Source organism: Phyllobates terribilis, unplaced genomic scaffold, assembly GCF_046119375.1.
Source record: "Phyllobates terribilis strain yellow unplaced genomic scaffold, ASM4611937v1 Scaffold_3__8_contigs__length_932513732, whole genome shotgun sequence".
Lineage (NCBI taxonomy): Eukaryota > Metazoa > Chordata > Amphibia > Anura > Dendrobatidae > Phyllobates > Phyllobates terribilis.
The window spans coordinates 864,040,914-864,057,703 of NW_027362763.1; the positions used below are offsets into that span (position 1 = coordinate 864,040,914).

At 44.4% G+C, this 16,790-nt stretch overlaps 2 protein-coding genes across 2 annotated transcripts in view; one reads left to right on the top strand and one right to left on the bottom strand.

Moving 5' to 3' along the window:
• CRIM1 (cysteine rich transmembrane BMP regulator 1) overlaps nucleotides 1-16,135 on the bottom strand; it is an 869,940-nt gene extending 853,805 nt beyond the window's left edge. Inside the window, exon 1 of the mRNA XM_073672628.1 lies at nucleotides 15,127-16,135. Within this exon, the coding sequence (XP_073528729.1) occupies nucleotides 15,127-15,439 (313 nt within the window). The 5' untranslated portion in view covers nucleotides 15,440-16,135. The remainder of the gene's footprint in view (nucleotides 1-15,126) is intronic.
• LOC141257860 (uncharacterized) lies at nucleotides 4,220-8,652 on the top strand. The gene is made up of 3 exons (XM_073672868.1): nucleotides 4,220-4,242; nucleotides 7,809-8,255; nucleotides 8,385-8,652. The coding sequence occupies exons 1-3, from the start codon at nucleotides 4,220-4,222 to the stop codon at nucleotides 8,650-8,652; spliced, it is 738 nt and encodes a 245-aa protein (XP_073528969.1).
• Nucleotides 16,136-16,790: the final 655 nt, after the last annotated feature.

Consider the following 16,790-nt stretch of genomic DNA (forward strand, 5'->3'; position numbering starts at 1 on the left):
ACATATATACTATTATTTCAGCACAGGAAGGTTTTGCTTTTTTTAAACATCCAGCTGTGGAACTTATTATTATTCCAAGATTTATTAATTAAATGTGCTAAATCTGTCACAATGTGTTATTTATTTGAAAACTATTCCATTGCTTCTCTATACAATTTGAAAATAAACTAGGTTATAAAAAAATATAGCCAAAACCATGATGCTTCATTATCTACATATCTATTATTCCTTAATGGCCTTTTCAACCTAAACACCATCTCAAAAATAGATTCAACAACTTTGATAAAATTCAAGTTGCTTTGAAAAGACAAATCAGGTTTCCGTCTGAAGTAGAATTCATACAGACATAACTGAGATAATCCTGCATTATATATTGGGCATGTTTAATTATGAGATGGCTTGAACAGCTTATGTTTATTAACACCAGTGTAGATGCTAGAGTATAAGATTTGTAGCGTCTATATTAGTGTTAAATTGTGTTCAGCTCTTGTCAGCTATATCTCAACTTTCAACATCACTATTCCTTCCTCCTGTCTTCTTTTCAGTCTGTCCTAAATTAAGAGGTTGTCCATTACTGGTCAACCCCTGCTTAATTAATTCAGGACCCTATACATTTGAATGCTTTTCCACAATAAACAGTATTGTGGGTAATAAATAATCTAACAATAATGTAATCTGAGAATGGTTAAACTTCATTGATTTATGTCTTTTTTCCACAATTCTTTTGCACAGCCATATTCTTAATCACTGTCTGCTACGCTTTCCGTGCTCTCCATTCTGCTAATGATCTAAGACTATCATCCTCGATAACCTGAACCTCCCTTTCCCATCTCCAATACTTCTTTTGTGCTGTGCCAGTTCTCTGAAACGCTCTACCCCAGACAATTTGATTAACTCCCAGTCTCTACATTTTTAAAAGGAACCTGTCACTAGAATAAACGCTATTAACCTGCAAATATGGGGTTAATCGGCAGGTTATTAGTGTTACTAACTTGCCTGGCACCCGCACTCAGACGAAGAAAATGAACTTTATTTTCCCCGACAGCGTTCGGGTTTCAGTCACGGGGGCGGCATAAGAACGGGTTGTCACCACTTTGTGCATAGAGAGTGACGGATGTCGCCGCACGCCCTGGCACTGACTGACAGATGGCCCTAATGCAGAGCCAGTGTCAGTCAGTGCTGGGGGTGTAGTTACAGCCGATGACTGAACCACCACCGGTGCCGCCTCCGTGACTGAAACCCGAACGCTGCCAGGTGGAATAAAGTTAATTTTCTCACCACAGCATTCGGCTAAGTGCAGGCACCGGGCAGGTCAATAACGCTATTAACCTGCAAATTAACCCCATTTCTGCATGTTAATAGCTTTTTTTGGTGACAGGTTCCCTTTAAGCGTGCTCTAAAAACACATACCTTTAAAACAGGCCTATCACCTCACCTCAATAATCTAACTCTACTTTTCCACCTTCCATGTACTCAATAGCACTTTGCATCTGTACTTACAGATACTAGCTGATGATCGGCTCATGCCGCCTTATTTGAATACCCATATTTATTATACCAATGGCTGGACCATAGATGACAAGCACTTTTTACCCTTTCGTGTCTCCCCCATTTCCTTTTAGATTGTAAGCCTGCGAGCAGGGCTTTCACTCCTCTTGAATATGTTACTCTGTAATGTCTTATTTTTCTCCGTGTGTCATGTGTGTCATCCATGTGACGCGTACCGGCGCCTGGGAATCAGCGGTACAGTTAGCGCCAGAGTCGGCTCCAGGTTTTTGTTGGCCCTGGGCGAAAGTCTCAGTGGGCCCCTTTAACACATGCCACGCTTCATGATGCAGATACCGCAGAGAAATATATATATATTACAAGGCCAAAGATTTCACTTCTTACATTACATGAGTGATATCTATTGTAAATTCTACAATAGCTCAGAAACTAGCGAATCGCTCCACACAGTATACTGGCCCCCATATAACGCTCCATACAGGATACTGGCCCCCATATAATGCTCCATACAGGATACTGGCCCCCATATAATGCTCCATACAGGATACTGGCCCCCATATAACGCTCCATGCAGGCTGTTCCCCCCCACATAATGCCTCATGCAGGCTGTTCCCCCCACATAATGCCTCATGCAGGCTGTCCCCCCCCCCACATAATGCCTCATGCAGGCTGTTCCCTACCATATAATGCCCCATGTAGGATGTCACCCCCCCTTAAAATGCCCCATGCAGGATGTCACACACCCCTCCCTTATAATGCCCCATGCAGGATGTCACACACCCTCTCCCTTATAATGCCCCATGCAGGATGTCACACACCCTCTCCCTTATAATGCCCCATGCAGGATGTCACACACCCTCTCCCTTATAATGCCCCATGCAGGATGTCACACACACCCCCCTCCCTTCTAATGCCCCATGCAGGATGTCACACACCCTCTCCCTTATAATGCCCCATGCAGGATGTCACAAACACCCCCCTCCCTTCTAATGCCCCATGCAGGATGTCACACACCCCCCTCCCTTCTAATGCCCCATGCAGGATGTCACACCCCCCCTCCCTTATAATGCCCCATGCAGGATGTCACCCCCCCCTCCCTTATAATGCCCCATGCAGGATGTCACCCCCCCTCCCTTATAATGCCCCCTGCAGGATGTCACACACCCCCCTCCCTTATAATGCCCCATGTAGGATGTCACACCCCCCTACCTTATAATGCCCCATGCAGGATGTCACATCCCCCCCTTATAATGCCCCATGCAGGATGTCATCCCCCCTCCCTTATAATGCCCCATGCAGGATGTCACCCCCCCCCTTATAATGCCCCATGCAGGATGTCACCGCTCTCCTCCGCTCACAGGCCCCATAGCGCAGCGGGGTGCCCGACGGCGAGTGGGCCCCCCCGCCTGCTCGGGTGCTGAACGCTGCCCTCATCATTGTACCCTGCTTGTGCAGCGATCAGCAAGATCAAGGCACATCAGCATGCGATCAGCATGAGCAAGGGACAATGTTGAGCGTAGTATTCTGCTCCCTCTGTTTCCTGCTCTAAAAATAAGAATAAAATAAAAAAATCCTTATACTCACCTGTCCCCCGCTGTAATCCATCTGATCGCTCACACCGAGGAATCGAGGAGAATGACTCGCTGCAGCAACCAGGCCCCAACACTGTGCTGAGCTCAGTGAGTGAGAGGACACCGCTCCCTGAGCACAGCTCCGGGGCCCGCTTGCTGGAGTCATTCTCCCCAGCTCCTCAGTGTGAGCGGTCAGATGGATTACAGTGGGGGACACCTTCGGACAGGTGAGTATAAGGATTTTTTTATTTTATTCTTATTTTTACACCAGGACACAGCGAAAGCAGAATACTACTCAATACTGTCTCTTGCTCGAGCTGATCACAGCGCAAGTAGGGGACAATGATGAGGGCAGTGTTCAGCACTTGGAAACAGCGCTAACTGTACCGCTAGTTCCCAAACGTCGGTACGTGTGATCCTGATGCGGCACACGGCTGCCACACAGGTACACACGGAAATCTCCGATACTGTTTTTTCCAGTACCGGAAATATCCAGACAAAGTGAAAGAGGCCTTAGGCCATGGCCCCACTATCAGTATTTGGTCAGTATTTTTCCTCAGGAGTGAGAGCCAAAGCAAGGTGAGGAACAATCAGAGAAAAGGTATAATAGAAGCAAGTCACCAATTCTGCATTTATTACCTACTCCTGGTTTTGGCTCCCACTCCTGAGAAAAAATACTGACCGAATACTGATAGTGGGGCCGTGGCCTTACATGGATTGTCTGAAGCTGCAGGAACAGTCTTCATGCACACCAACTATCCAGCCAATGGGGTCTGAACAGATATTTAAAACTAAAAATCACATTTTTATAAAAAAAAAAAAAAAACCTTCCCTTTATTGGACTAAATTTACATGTTTTTATGTAGCAATGAGGTAGGGTACCAATTGTGAGACATGTTCAGTTATGCGCATATAATGACCATCCAAGTATACAATTTTTTGTTGCTGCTAAAAGTGATCTAAATAATATCTCTAAGCGCTGATAACAGGTGCATTAAGGCTCGCCTTTATACATGGGTTTCTACTTTTAAAAGCATGAATCATAAAAGAGGGCTATAAAGCAGCAAAAAGTAATCTTTCTGATTGTAAGGATTGCAGCGTTCACATCAGGCTGCATTAGACCATATACAAATGGCAGAACCATGGCTGCTAATTTTCACCACAGGTAACAAACACCCTCTGATGGGTAATGCTGTAAAGCTCTACAGCTCATGGTTTTACATGCTTATGCTTTAGCTGCTGTTTAATTAACCACTGTATAGAAAAAAAATCATCAGCAATACTTTACAAGCCTGCTCTATGATTTTAAAATGGTTTAATACCACTATTATTCAGTATGATGCATAGTCTTGTGAATAGTAAAATAGAAGATCATGCAGACTGTGCACTGTAAGACCATTATCTGCATAAGCAGCATGACATGTTATGTATGTTGGGGTCTACAAAAGAAACTGAATAATAGCATGCCATATTATTTATCTAATAAACAAATATTCTGCCCCGATTTCACCCAAAACCAAAATGTACTCTCTGAGCATGCAATGTGGTAGAGAAATGAAGCAGGGCAGAGTACACCTCATTGAACTGTGCGGGGAGTACATATCAACTGTGCATTTGTAAGATTAAAATGGAACCTGTCATTAGATGCATGCTGTCCGAACCACTGCGCAATTGCAGATAGGTAAAAATTTCTGGTTCAAGCAATTACCTTCATAAGTCACATGCTTAGTGAAAGGAAGTCCATCTGTGTGCAATCTAAATGTCACATGGTCTGTCAGTATATACACACCTTTTCTGAAAGGCCACACAGGCTACAACACAATTAAGCAAGAGGCATCACTAACCAAACAACACCATGAAGGCCAAGGAGATCTCCAAACAAGTCAGGGACGAAGTTATTGAGAAGCACTAGTCAGGCTTGGATTAAAAAAAATATCCCAATCTCTGATGATCCCCGGGACCACGATCAAATCCATTATCATCAAATGGAAAGAACATGGTACCAAAAGAAACCTGCCAAGACAGGGCCACCCACCAAAACTCTCAGCCCGGCAAGGAGGGCATTAATCAGAGAAGGCAGCACAGAGACCAAAGGTAACCCTGAAGGAGCTGCACAGCTCCCAAGCAGAGACTTGAGTATCTGTCCATATGACCACAATAAGCCACACACTCCATAGAGGTGGCCCTTATCGAAGAGTGGGAAAAAAGCCTTCACTTACATACAAATATTGTAAGGCTCGTTTTGAGTTTGCCAAAATACATGTGGGAGACTCCCCAAATGTGTGGAGGAAGGTGCTGTGGTCAGATGAGACTAAAATTGAACTTTATGGCCACAAGGTAAACGTTATGTCTGGAGCCAAACCAACACAGCTCATCACCCCAAGAACACCATTCCCACAGTGAAACATGGTGATGGCAGCATCATGCTGTGGGGATGTTTTTCAGCAGCAAGCACAGGGAAAATAGTCCGAGTCAAGGGGAAAATGGATGGTGCAATATGCTGCTAAGAGTGGCCCAACCAGTTATTAGGTTTAGAGGGGAATCACTTTTTCACACAGGGCCCTGTAGGTTTGGATTTCTTTTTCCCTTAATAATAAAGACCTTCATTTAAAAACTGCATTTTGTGTTTACTTGTGCTCTTTGTCTAATATTTAAATTTGCTTTGTGATCTGAAGCATTTAAGTGTGACAAACATGCAAAAGAATAAGAAATCAGGAAGGGGCAAAAACTTTTATCACACCACTGTATATACCTGGCTGTAATCACATAGCCAGACTTGAAGGACAGATTCTCTTTAAAGGAGGCTAGTAGTTATGTAGAGGGCAATGAAGAGCAGCTTTGGAGGCTGCGCTGTATACTCTTCAGTATAGTGGCACCACCCCTATCACTTCAACAGTAAGCAGCATAGTGAAGACCTAATACTTGACTCAGTTACACTAGTTCTTTTAGAAGTAATGGGCCACAATGCTTACAATTTAAGGCCCAAGTTATGCTACTAAATGCTAACCACGTTTATGTAAATTTCTAAGCCACTGGGAACGTGAGGAAATAAATAAAAGCTGAAATAAATAGCCGTCTCTAGATTATTTTGTCATTTCAATATCTTGAAATATACAGGGTGGTCCAAAAGTAGGTGGCCAGAAAATATTAACATTTATTTTGATTTATATATAAAATTATATTTACTAACACAAGCATAACATTGACAATTAAATTTTATTCTGAACAATAATACAAAAGCCCTTAAATTTTATCAACGCAGGTGCTCAAACTGTTTTCCATTACAATTTGCACAGCTTTGAAGTCGCCTCTTACACTTCGACAAACTTTTTGCACAAGTCTCTTTGGGTATTAATTTCTTGAAATGCATCTCTTATGTAATTTTTCAAATCACTGACAATTTTTGGTTTTCGACTATAAACTTTGTCCTTTAGTACTCCCCAAAAGAAAAAAATCCATTGGGGTCAAGTCTGGTGAACGTGCCGGCCAATCAAGTGGGCCTCTTCGGTCAATCCATTTATTAGGAAATATTTAATCAAGATACTCGCGGACTACTCTTGAATAATGTGGAGGGGCCCCATCTTGTTGGAAATAAAGGTCATTTGAATTAGGTTGTTGCTGTAACTGGGGAACAACTTGATTCATTAGAATTTCGAGATACTTATCTCCTGTGACTGTTCCATCAAAAAATATTGGTCCTAAAACAGCAAAACTTGAAATACGAACCCCAAACATTGACACCAGGCTCATTTAGTTGTTGATCTAATGTTAAATGCATGTTCTCATTATACCAGTAAATACAATTATGTCTGTTAATATGGCCGGATAATTTGAAAGAAGCTTCATCACTCCACATAATATTATCTAAAATTACTGGATATTGTTTGATAAATCTCCCCCTTCATAACCTTATTACACTTTCTGTCCACCTACTTTTGGACCACCCTGTAGTAGTGATTCTAACTGAACTGAGGGAATGTGTTTAAATGTCAAGAACTTTATGTGTATATAATGTCACAAAAATCGCCCCATCGCTGTACTCAAATGCGGCTGTAAAGGGTTATTCTCCTTCTTACACTCACTTGTCCACTCATCCCAATCGCAGTAGGCTAAAAATGAGAAAAGAGCTCCCCAAAGTCACTTCACACATCCACTCACACTTCTTGCTGTCACCACTCGCAATTTGTTAGGCCAGCATGATGCCTATAATGAGCAAAAGACTAATACCCACGCAAAACCCAACTCTCTAGCATCGACCTCCTAGCACTCTGGCATTTCCAGGGTAACACAGCCAGGCTAAACTTTTCCTCTTCGAGGTTGTGGGTACGTTTAAAGCAGCAAGGAATGCGCTTATTAAATTTTAGATCTCATATACAGTACAGACCAAAAGTTTGGACACACCTTCTCATTTAAAGATTTTTCTGTATTTTCATGACTATGAAAATTGTACATTCACACTGAAGGCATCAAAACTATGAATTAACACATGTGGAATTATATACTTAACAAAAAAGTGTGAAACAACTGAAAATATGTCTTATATTCTAGGTTCTTCAAAGTAGCCAAATTTTGCTTTGATGACAGCTTTGCACACTCTTGGCATTCTCTTGATGAGCTTCAAGAGGTAGTCACCGGAAATGGTTTTCACTTCACAGGTGTGCCCTGTCAGGTTTAATAAGTGGGATTTCTTGCCTTATAAATGGGGTTGGGACCATCAGTTGTGTTGTGCAGAAGTCAGGTGGATACACAACTGATAGTCCTACTGAATAGACTGTTAGAATTTGTATTAAGAAAAAAGCAGCTAAGTAAAGAAAAACGAGTGGCCATCATTACTTTAAGAAATGAAGGTCAGTCAGTCCGAAAAATTGTGCAAACTTTGAATGTGTCCCCAAGTGCAGTTGCAAAAACCATCAAGCGCTACAAAGAAACTGGCTCACATGAGGACCGCCCCAGGAAAGGAAGACCAAGAGTCACCTCTGCTTCTGAGGATAAGTTTATCCGAGTCACCAGCCTCAGAAATCGCAGGTTAACAGCAGCTCAGATTATAGACCAGGTCAATGCCACACAGAGTTCTAGCAGCAGACACATCTCTACAACAACTGTTAAGAGGAGACTTTGTGCAGCAGGCCTTCTTGGTAAAATAGCTGCTAGGAAACCACTGCTAAGGACAGGCAACAAGCAGAAGAGACTTGTTTGGGCTAAAGAACATAAAGAATGGACATTAGACCAGTGGAAATCTGGGCTTTGGTCTGATGAGTCCAAATTTGAGATCTTTGGTTCCAACCACCGTGTCTTTGTGCGACGCAGAAAAGGTGAACGGATGGACTCTACATGCCTGGTTCCCACCGTGAAGCATGGAGGAGGAGGTATGATGGTGTGGGGGTGCTTTGCTGGTGACACTGTTGGAGATTTATTCAAAATTGAAGGCATACTGAACCAGCATGGCTACCACAGCATCTTGCAGTGGCATGCTATTCCATCCGGTTTGCGTTTAGTTGGACCATCATTTATTTTTCAACAGGACAATGACCCCAAACACACCTCCAGGCTGTGTAAGGGCTATTTGACCAAGTAGGAGAGTGATGGGGTGCTACGCCAGATGACCTGGCCTCCACAGTCACCAGACCTGAACCCAATCGAGATGGTTTGGGGTGAGCTGGACTGCAGAGTGAAGGCAAAAGGGCCAACAAGTGCTAAGCATCTCTGGGAACTCCTTCAAGATTGTTGGAAGACCATTTCCGGTGACTACCTCTTGAAGCTCATCAAGAGAATGCCAAGAGTGTGCAAAGCAGTCATCAAAGCAAAAGGTGGCTACTTTGAAGAACCGAGAATATAAGACATATTTTCAGTTGTTTCACACTTTTTCGTTAAGTATATAATTCCACATGTGTTAATTCATAGTTTTGATGCCTTCAGTGTGAATGTACAATTTTCAAAGTCATGAAAATACAGAAAAATCTTTAAATGAGGTGTGTCCAAACTTTTGGTCTGTACTGTACAAATGCTACAGTGCTAGCTAAATATAAAAATAATTATATAAATAGGACATACATAAAAGGCAAAACAAAAGGGATGGAATAAAGAGACCTCTTACTAATTGGATTGGTCAGAGATCCTGATGAGGAGTACCACTGAAATTTGGACAGATGTATAATGTTATTTGCATCTCCTGGGTCTGACCCTCTGTATTTTTTTTATGAGAGAACTTAATGGGTCCCAAACCAAACAGACTACTCACCCCTCCTCCTGGTCAGAAGAGAGGAGGATTGATAATTATATACAAGGAAAGACAGTTGCAGGACATAATTCTAATTTGTCACATTTTACCATGATACCCTCCAAGAGAAATATGACTGCCATGTTTCCAAGCATGATTTTACCATCCTAGACAAACCAAAACATGACTATGATAGACTATAATAGATCCATAATTCAGGATGATATTACATTTTTGTGGTTTCCCAAGGAAGAAAATCCTAGAGCTTGAGCCTACATAAGCAATTATGTTCCCTGATCACAAATATATCCGTGGATTGTTTTGAAATTGGATTATCACAGAGATAGAAGTGTAATATTTTCACTGTGCCATTCTGATATACCTGGTATGGGCCAGTCTACATAGGGGCAACTGACTTTACCTGTTTGTTAGCATCTGTATGTTAATGGAAGCACAACGAGAGAACATTTGGGCTTCAGGAAGACTGTGGACTCCTAGCTAATGTTGTTATCTCCATGTTGACGATTATACCAGGGCTGTGGAGTCGGTAAGCCAAACCTCCGACTCCTCAATTTCCATGACACCAACTCCACGACTCCGATTCCCTCATACATGGCTCATGTTTAAGTGATACATTTACTGTAGAACAGATTCATCTCAGCTAAAAGTCTAGACCCTTAGATCAGGAATAGGACATTTCTTTCACAAATTCTTATGAAAAAATATTCCAAACAAACTGCATTGAACTACTGTACCCAATTTATTATATATTTTAGGAGTGGGAGTCGGTCCAATTATACCGACTCCGAAGCCACCAAAATGGACACTGACTCCAACTCCACAGCCCTGGATTATACTTTTTGTTGTGAAGCAATTTTGAATTTTAATTCATTTAATCCATAACATATATATTTCAAATTACTTGCTAGAATTTCTCATCACTCTTTCACCGCTGATTAGTTGTCCAGCCCCAAAAAATATATCCATGAATGTGCTTATAATAGCAAGTTAACTACTCATTTACATCAATTATTAAAGATGCCCTGAGCTTCAAATACAAATGCAGTGCTGGCAGCTTGTGCTTGACAAACAAGAGAGTTTACGGTGTCAGCAAATCATCAGTGCTGTGTGTTAAGCACCTGGCTAACTGGCTTATTTAAATAGCTGAGCCAGCCCCTTCCTCTGTCATAGCTGATGCAGACACAGAGGGGGCTGGCTAAGTTACCGAAACAAGCCAGCTGCAATAATAATATTCCAAAAAGGAAAGTTCTCTCGAGTTGAGAATGAGCCAGAAATGGAGAAAGAGACTCATACAATCAATCTAAAAATTTATATTTTTTGTGCTGATGTTAAAAGCACTTTGTATGTATCGCAACTGAGGATAGATGACGTTTACAAGGAACACAATTCAACCTCAAGAGATCCCCTAAAGTGAGCTTGCTTTCCACTTCGTTACTTTGGTGTGGACCCTCTCGAGGGCTTCCATATCAAAATAACATTTTGGGAAACTGACGGGTTTAGGGTATATTCACATTTACACTTTTAGCGGCTAAGATGCAGTGGAAAGCCTGCTTCAAAATGGCATGCGGCTTCATTGGTTACTCCATTAAAAACAAATGTGTTTTTTTCAGGTGCATTCTTCAGTTTACCTAAACTGTTATGTGAAAAAATACTCTAATCCATCACGTATATAGGAAGACTGAGCAGGCCTTTTTAAGCTGCATCTATAGCTAACAATTGCATATAACTAAGTGTGCATCCATGCAGACTCCATAGACAGATATGAGCAGTTTCTCAGGTTGGATTAAATGGAACAGTGACTTTCAAAAGATACCTATATATAGAAGGTGAGCAAGAAGACCTAGGAGAGAAGGCAGCGAGATCAGACTACACAATATTTGTTTGAAGTCTAATTATTTAGCTACATAGATCTGCAGGTGTGCTGTATACACAAAGCAGCAGAAATAAAACCTATTTACAAAGTTGGTTCATTTTCAGGTACAGTACATAGGGGCGACATTTTGGTTTAATACGTGAATACTTATTGCCAAAGAAGCCTGTGAATGGTAACATTTCAGCCTGACATCTGAGTATTACCAGCTGGAGTTGAGTGACTGCGGCCTGACACTACCCCATCAGTGCTGTTTTACACAGAGTAGGGACACACTGCTGTGAATAGGGGAATAGTAACACCCACTTGTCAGTTTATTTATTAGTTTTTAGGAGAAATAACAAGAAATGGCACAGCAGAGAGTTCTAAGAAAAGATGCACCAGAATAGGTATTTCATGGAGAATAAAAGTGATTACTAAAACAGACATGCCAAAAACAGTGGTGACCCAAAGTAGATGCGGGTCCTAAGAATAAGACGTGCATCTATCGCAAGAAATGCGGCCTCTTCACTTGCTGCTGTCAGTGGAGCCAGAATTCCCATACAAATGAGCAGGAATTCTGACCACCTCTCCAATGACAGCAGCAAGTGTCAGGGCCTAGATTCTCATCAATGGGACCTGTGTGTACTACACATTCATGCCATATCCAGTGAATATGCCAGAAATGCATGAGATAGGAATACGCCTTTAAGACTTGAATTCCATGTTCCACAGATATGGTTTATCCCATTCCCTCTTCTCTTTCATCAGTAACCTAACAAGCTACAACTAAACATACCATTTAATATGCCTGAAGTCTGATTAGTATGAAGTACACTGAGCTATCTTGCAATTAAATTGTGAGGTTTATTGGTCAATTGCACATAACTGAAAACAGAAGAGGCAATTTACAGCAAGACTGCAGTTTGTGATGACCTTAGGCTCCTTTCTGTGGAGCAGTAAATGATATTCAGAATGTATCTTGTTCTGTCCACAACACAGTGCAATGGACTTAAGTCTGACAGGAGAGTAGGGATGAAGGTAGTGAAAATCAGCATTAAACATCTGCCGGTGACTTAGAGAAGCCTCAGGAGACCTTTTCCTGCTAAAATACAAGACACGTTGGCCTTGAAATGGAATCACTTTAGATAGATAGTATCAAGCAATTCCTACTTCCTTTCTTCAGGAAGAGCTAATCTTTGCAGTCAGTGCATGGAGTCGAGTATGTGCCATTAAACTGAAATACATTTTGAACCTAAATCTCCCAGTAATATCGTCCTAGGGTGTTATATCCTTAGGCTATGCCTCCTGCATCAGCAAGCACTCCGACCAAGGTGAATGTGACGCTCAGAGCAAAGCTATTAGGGTGGGATTTTTTTAGTTTTTAAGAGAGGCAAAGACTATGAATAATTTTAAATATCTAACGTCAGTGAGGCTAGTTACTCCATACAGGGATACTATTTGTTGTGTGGGTCAGAATTGGACCAGCTTTGTAAAATCTAGACGTAAAGACTTTAAGTTTCCCAATAAGCAGCATGCAGAGTTACCTTCCACAACCAGTCAAGTAGCCGTCCCTGTATTATTCCCATCCAGGGGGCACTCATCATTGCACAGAAAAGTTGTTAGCCTGATTTTTGGAGAACAAAACAGCTTTTTGGCTTCATGTACTCCACAATACAAATCAAAGATGATCTCTGACTTCATGCCATGAACCTGCCAAGCAAACACAGATCCTAGCAGAGGCTGGATACAATACAAGAGCTAAACTATATACACAGCTACTCCCTGGGTGCAAAAGCAGCAAGTACATGTATTCACTTGCAAAATAGATCTGAAAGTAATCTGTAATCAGGTTGATCAGTGGGAAGCATCCGATATTTCAGCAGATGTGCTATCTTGCAACCTGTTGAGTTAATAGAGCGGATATATGGGGAAGATAACAACCATTGATTGCCTTCTGATTCTGCCTCGAATAATCTGGAGCAGAGGTCATCTGCAATTATTTTCATAGACGGTATTCCCATCACATTTCAAATGCTTCTCAATCAATTGAATTAGCCGGACTGCAGCTCATTTTATAAGCTAAAATCAAAGGTTAATTATTGGTTCCACTACTGAGTCCCAGTGAGGGATACATATACATGTAGATTTAATACTTCTATGCATACATAACATGGTATAACTGTGATACCTGCAGACTACAGCCTGCCATGTGCTTCATATACAAGTCCTCCTTTCATACTTCCTCTATATCCAGACAATTCTCTTGTGATTTGGCCGACGTCAAACATGATTTTGCTTTTCTTATCTGCATGCTAATACCAGATTACCACATGTACAACAGACCAAGGAATGGATCAGCTCTCCTCTGTATTGATGGCCACAGCAGATACAATGCAGAATGGATCCCTTTGCCTTGCACCACTGTTGATGATACCATGTGTTAGCTCAGGATTTACATGGGGCTGCAGGTAGACCTACAGACATCACACCTGAGAGATCACATGGTGCCCCAAATGACAGACAGAAGTCTGCTATATCAGTGTTGTGCCCCTTCCACAACAGGCAGACTCCTGCAGGCCGCTATTAGATTTCTTTATCATATGAATTCCCTGGTATTGATGCCATCCTAAGCATCAATCTGTGCACATTGGAAAAGCGTCTCAATTTGCCATCAGCACTGCCCTGGCAGCTATTTGGCAGCATCTAATGCCTGATCTGGCCCAGTATCAGCAATCCAGAAGAGCAAGCAACCCTGTTATTAATGGTACACAGAGTGAGTGTGTACATTACACTGCTTCACTGGATGCATGCACATTGGCATCCCTGGCATCATAATAATGAGATGTCTACCTCCTCAGCAATCGATGAGAAGATCAGGGAGCGACTACTGACGTGCGGCACTCACATCCCATAGGAATGCAGCCAACGTGCGGCTTACTGTACATGCCAAAGAAACCTGATCTGGGCACTCTTCTCAAATTTGTAAAAAAACAAACAAAAAAAAAGCAAACACTTTTCTTTCTACTTGTGGAGTAAGTGTGAAGATGACAGCAAGTAATGTATAAAATATAAGCAGAACACAATCTCATGCAAGAGGCACCGAATCACATGTAACTTACTGCTACAGACAAGCACCTGGTGCCAGCCTCCACCTAGTGCCATCATCCTGGTGCCAGCCTCCACCTAGTGCCATCATCCTGGTGCCAGCCTCCACCTAGTGCCATCATCCTGGTGCCAGCCTCCACCTAGTGCCATCATCCTGGTGCCAGCCTCCACCTAGTGCCATCATCCTGGTGCCAGCATCCACCTAGTGCCACAATCATAGCACAATCATAATGGTGCCAGCATCTACCAAGTGCCACCATCCACTTAGTGCCACCAGTACAATGTCTTCATCCTGGTGTCAGCATCCACCTAGTGCCACCTTCATAGCGCCATCATTCTGATGCTAACATCTTCCAAGTGCCACCATCATAACATCATCATCCTGGTGCCAGTATCCACCTAGTGCCATTATCAACCTAATGCCATCCATCATCCTCCCAGTGCCACCATCCACTAGAGCCATCATCTTCCTCCCAGTGCCAACATCCACTGGTGTCATCCATCATCCTCCCAGTGCCACCATCCAGTGGAGCCATCATCATCCTCCCAGTGCCACCATCCATCATCCTCCCAGTGCCACCATCCAGTGGAGCCATCATCATCCTCCCAGTGCCACCATCCATCATCCTCCCAGTGCCACCATCCTGTGGTGCCATTCATCATCCTTCCAGTGCCACCATCCACTGGAGCCATCATCATCCTCCCAGAGCCACCATCATCCTCCCAGCACACACTGTATGGTGACCACATAGCAGCCACCTCGCAGAAAAGTTCAGCAGCGTCGAGTCCATGCTCCATGTGACCTGTCAGGAAAGGGTTAACGCATGAGGTGAATGGGGGGCTCCAGCTCTCACCTTCACATACCCCCACTTCGTACTCGGTGATGGAGTCGCCATTGAGCGGGGGGCGGATGACACAGCGCAGCCCCCTGTCGCAGGCTCCGTGCAGCCCGTACACTCCCCCGCAGCTCTCGTTCTTCTGCCGGGCGCACATGAAGCAGCAGCCGCAGATGCCCAGCACTATACTCCCAGGGCAGTTCTTGGGCTCCTCGCATTTCGATTCATCGCAGGGTAAACAGACCAATGCCCGGCTGGACGCAGGCAGCAGCGACAAAGCCGCCAGCACCAGGTGCCAGAGACGCAGCGACTTCCCGCCCGCCAGGTGCATCCTTCCTCCGTGTCACACACGACTGTCACAGTCCGGGCTCCGCTGTATGATCCCGAGGAGCCGCAGTAATCACCTGAAGTTTCCTCACACGGAGCCGGTGTCAGCGGGTCACACACGGGAGTCACACGCAGGAGTCACACACGGGAGCCCCCTGTGCACCACATATTCCTGTCAGTGACGCGACCGCAGCCGCCCCCGCTACACAACTTTCCTCAGAGTTGTCACTTCCACGGAAACTTCTCCACGTCCCTCACAGCAAACTTCCCCGTGTTGTCCCCTTGTCGGTGGCGCAGAGCCGTCCCCTCAGCGCTGGCTCCCAGCAGCGGCTCCCGGCAGAGCAGAGGCGCGGTCCGGCACCCAGAGGTCGCTGTGCTCAGCCCGGCCGCTGTCAGCTGCGCTCGTCCTCTGGCTCTCGCAGTCGTTACTTCTCTCTTGTTTATCGCTCTCCCGTACAGACCGCAGCCCGAGCTGTTCACGCTTCCTCCTCCCTCATGGCGGCGTCACAATACAGACGACTCCCCCGGCCGCCCTCCGTCTTCTCATTGGAAAGTGCGCCATCGTCTTGTACCGCCCTGAGATTCCTCTTATGGACGGGCTGAGGTGTGAGCCGCTCTCCTCGCCTGCTCCGTCACTGCTCGGTGGATGAGCCCTGGAGCCGGACTGCGTCATTAGTGGCGCCCCACACTGCCACCCCACGGGGCGAGCTCCACGGAGAAACACCACACGGAGAGACAGCACACGGAGAAACACCACACGGAGAGACGCCACACGGAGAGACGCCACACGGAGTGACGCCACACGGAGAGACACCACACGGAGAGACACCACACGAAGAAACACCACACGGAGAGACACCACACGAAGAAACACCACACGGAGGGACACCACACGAAGAAACGCCACACGGAGAGACACCACACGAAGAAACACCACACGGAGAGACACCACACGGAGAGACACCACACGAAGAAACACCACACGGAGAGACACCACACGAAGAAACACCACACGGAGAGACACCACACGGAGAGACGCCACACGGAGAGACACCACACGAAGAAACACCACACGGAGAGACACCACACGGAGAGACACCACACGGAGAGACACCACACGGAGAGACACCACACGGAGAGACAGCACACGGAGAGACGCCACACGGAGAGACACCACACGGAGAAACACCACACGGAGAGACACCACATCGAGAGACACCACACGGAGAGACACCACACGGAGAGACACCACACGAAGAAACACCACACGAAGAAACACCACACGAAGAAACACCACACGAAGAAACATCACACGGAGAGACGCCACACGGAGAGACGCCACACGGAGAAACACC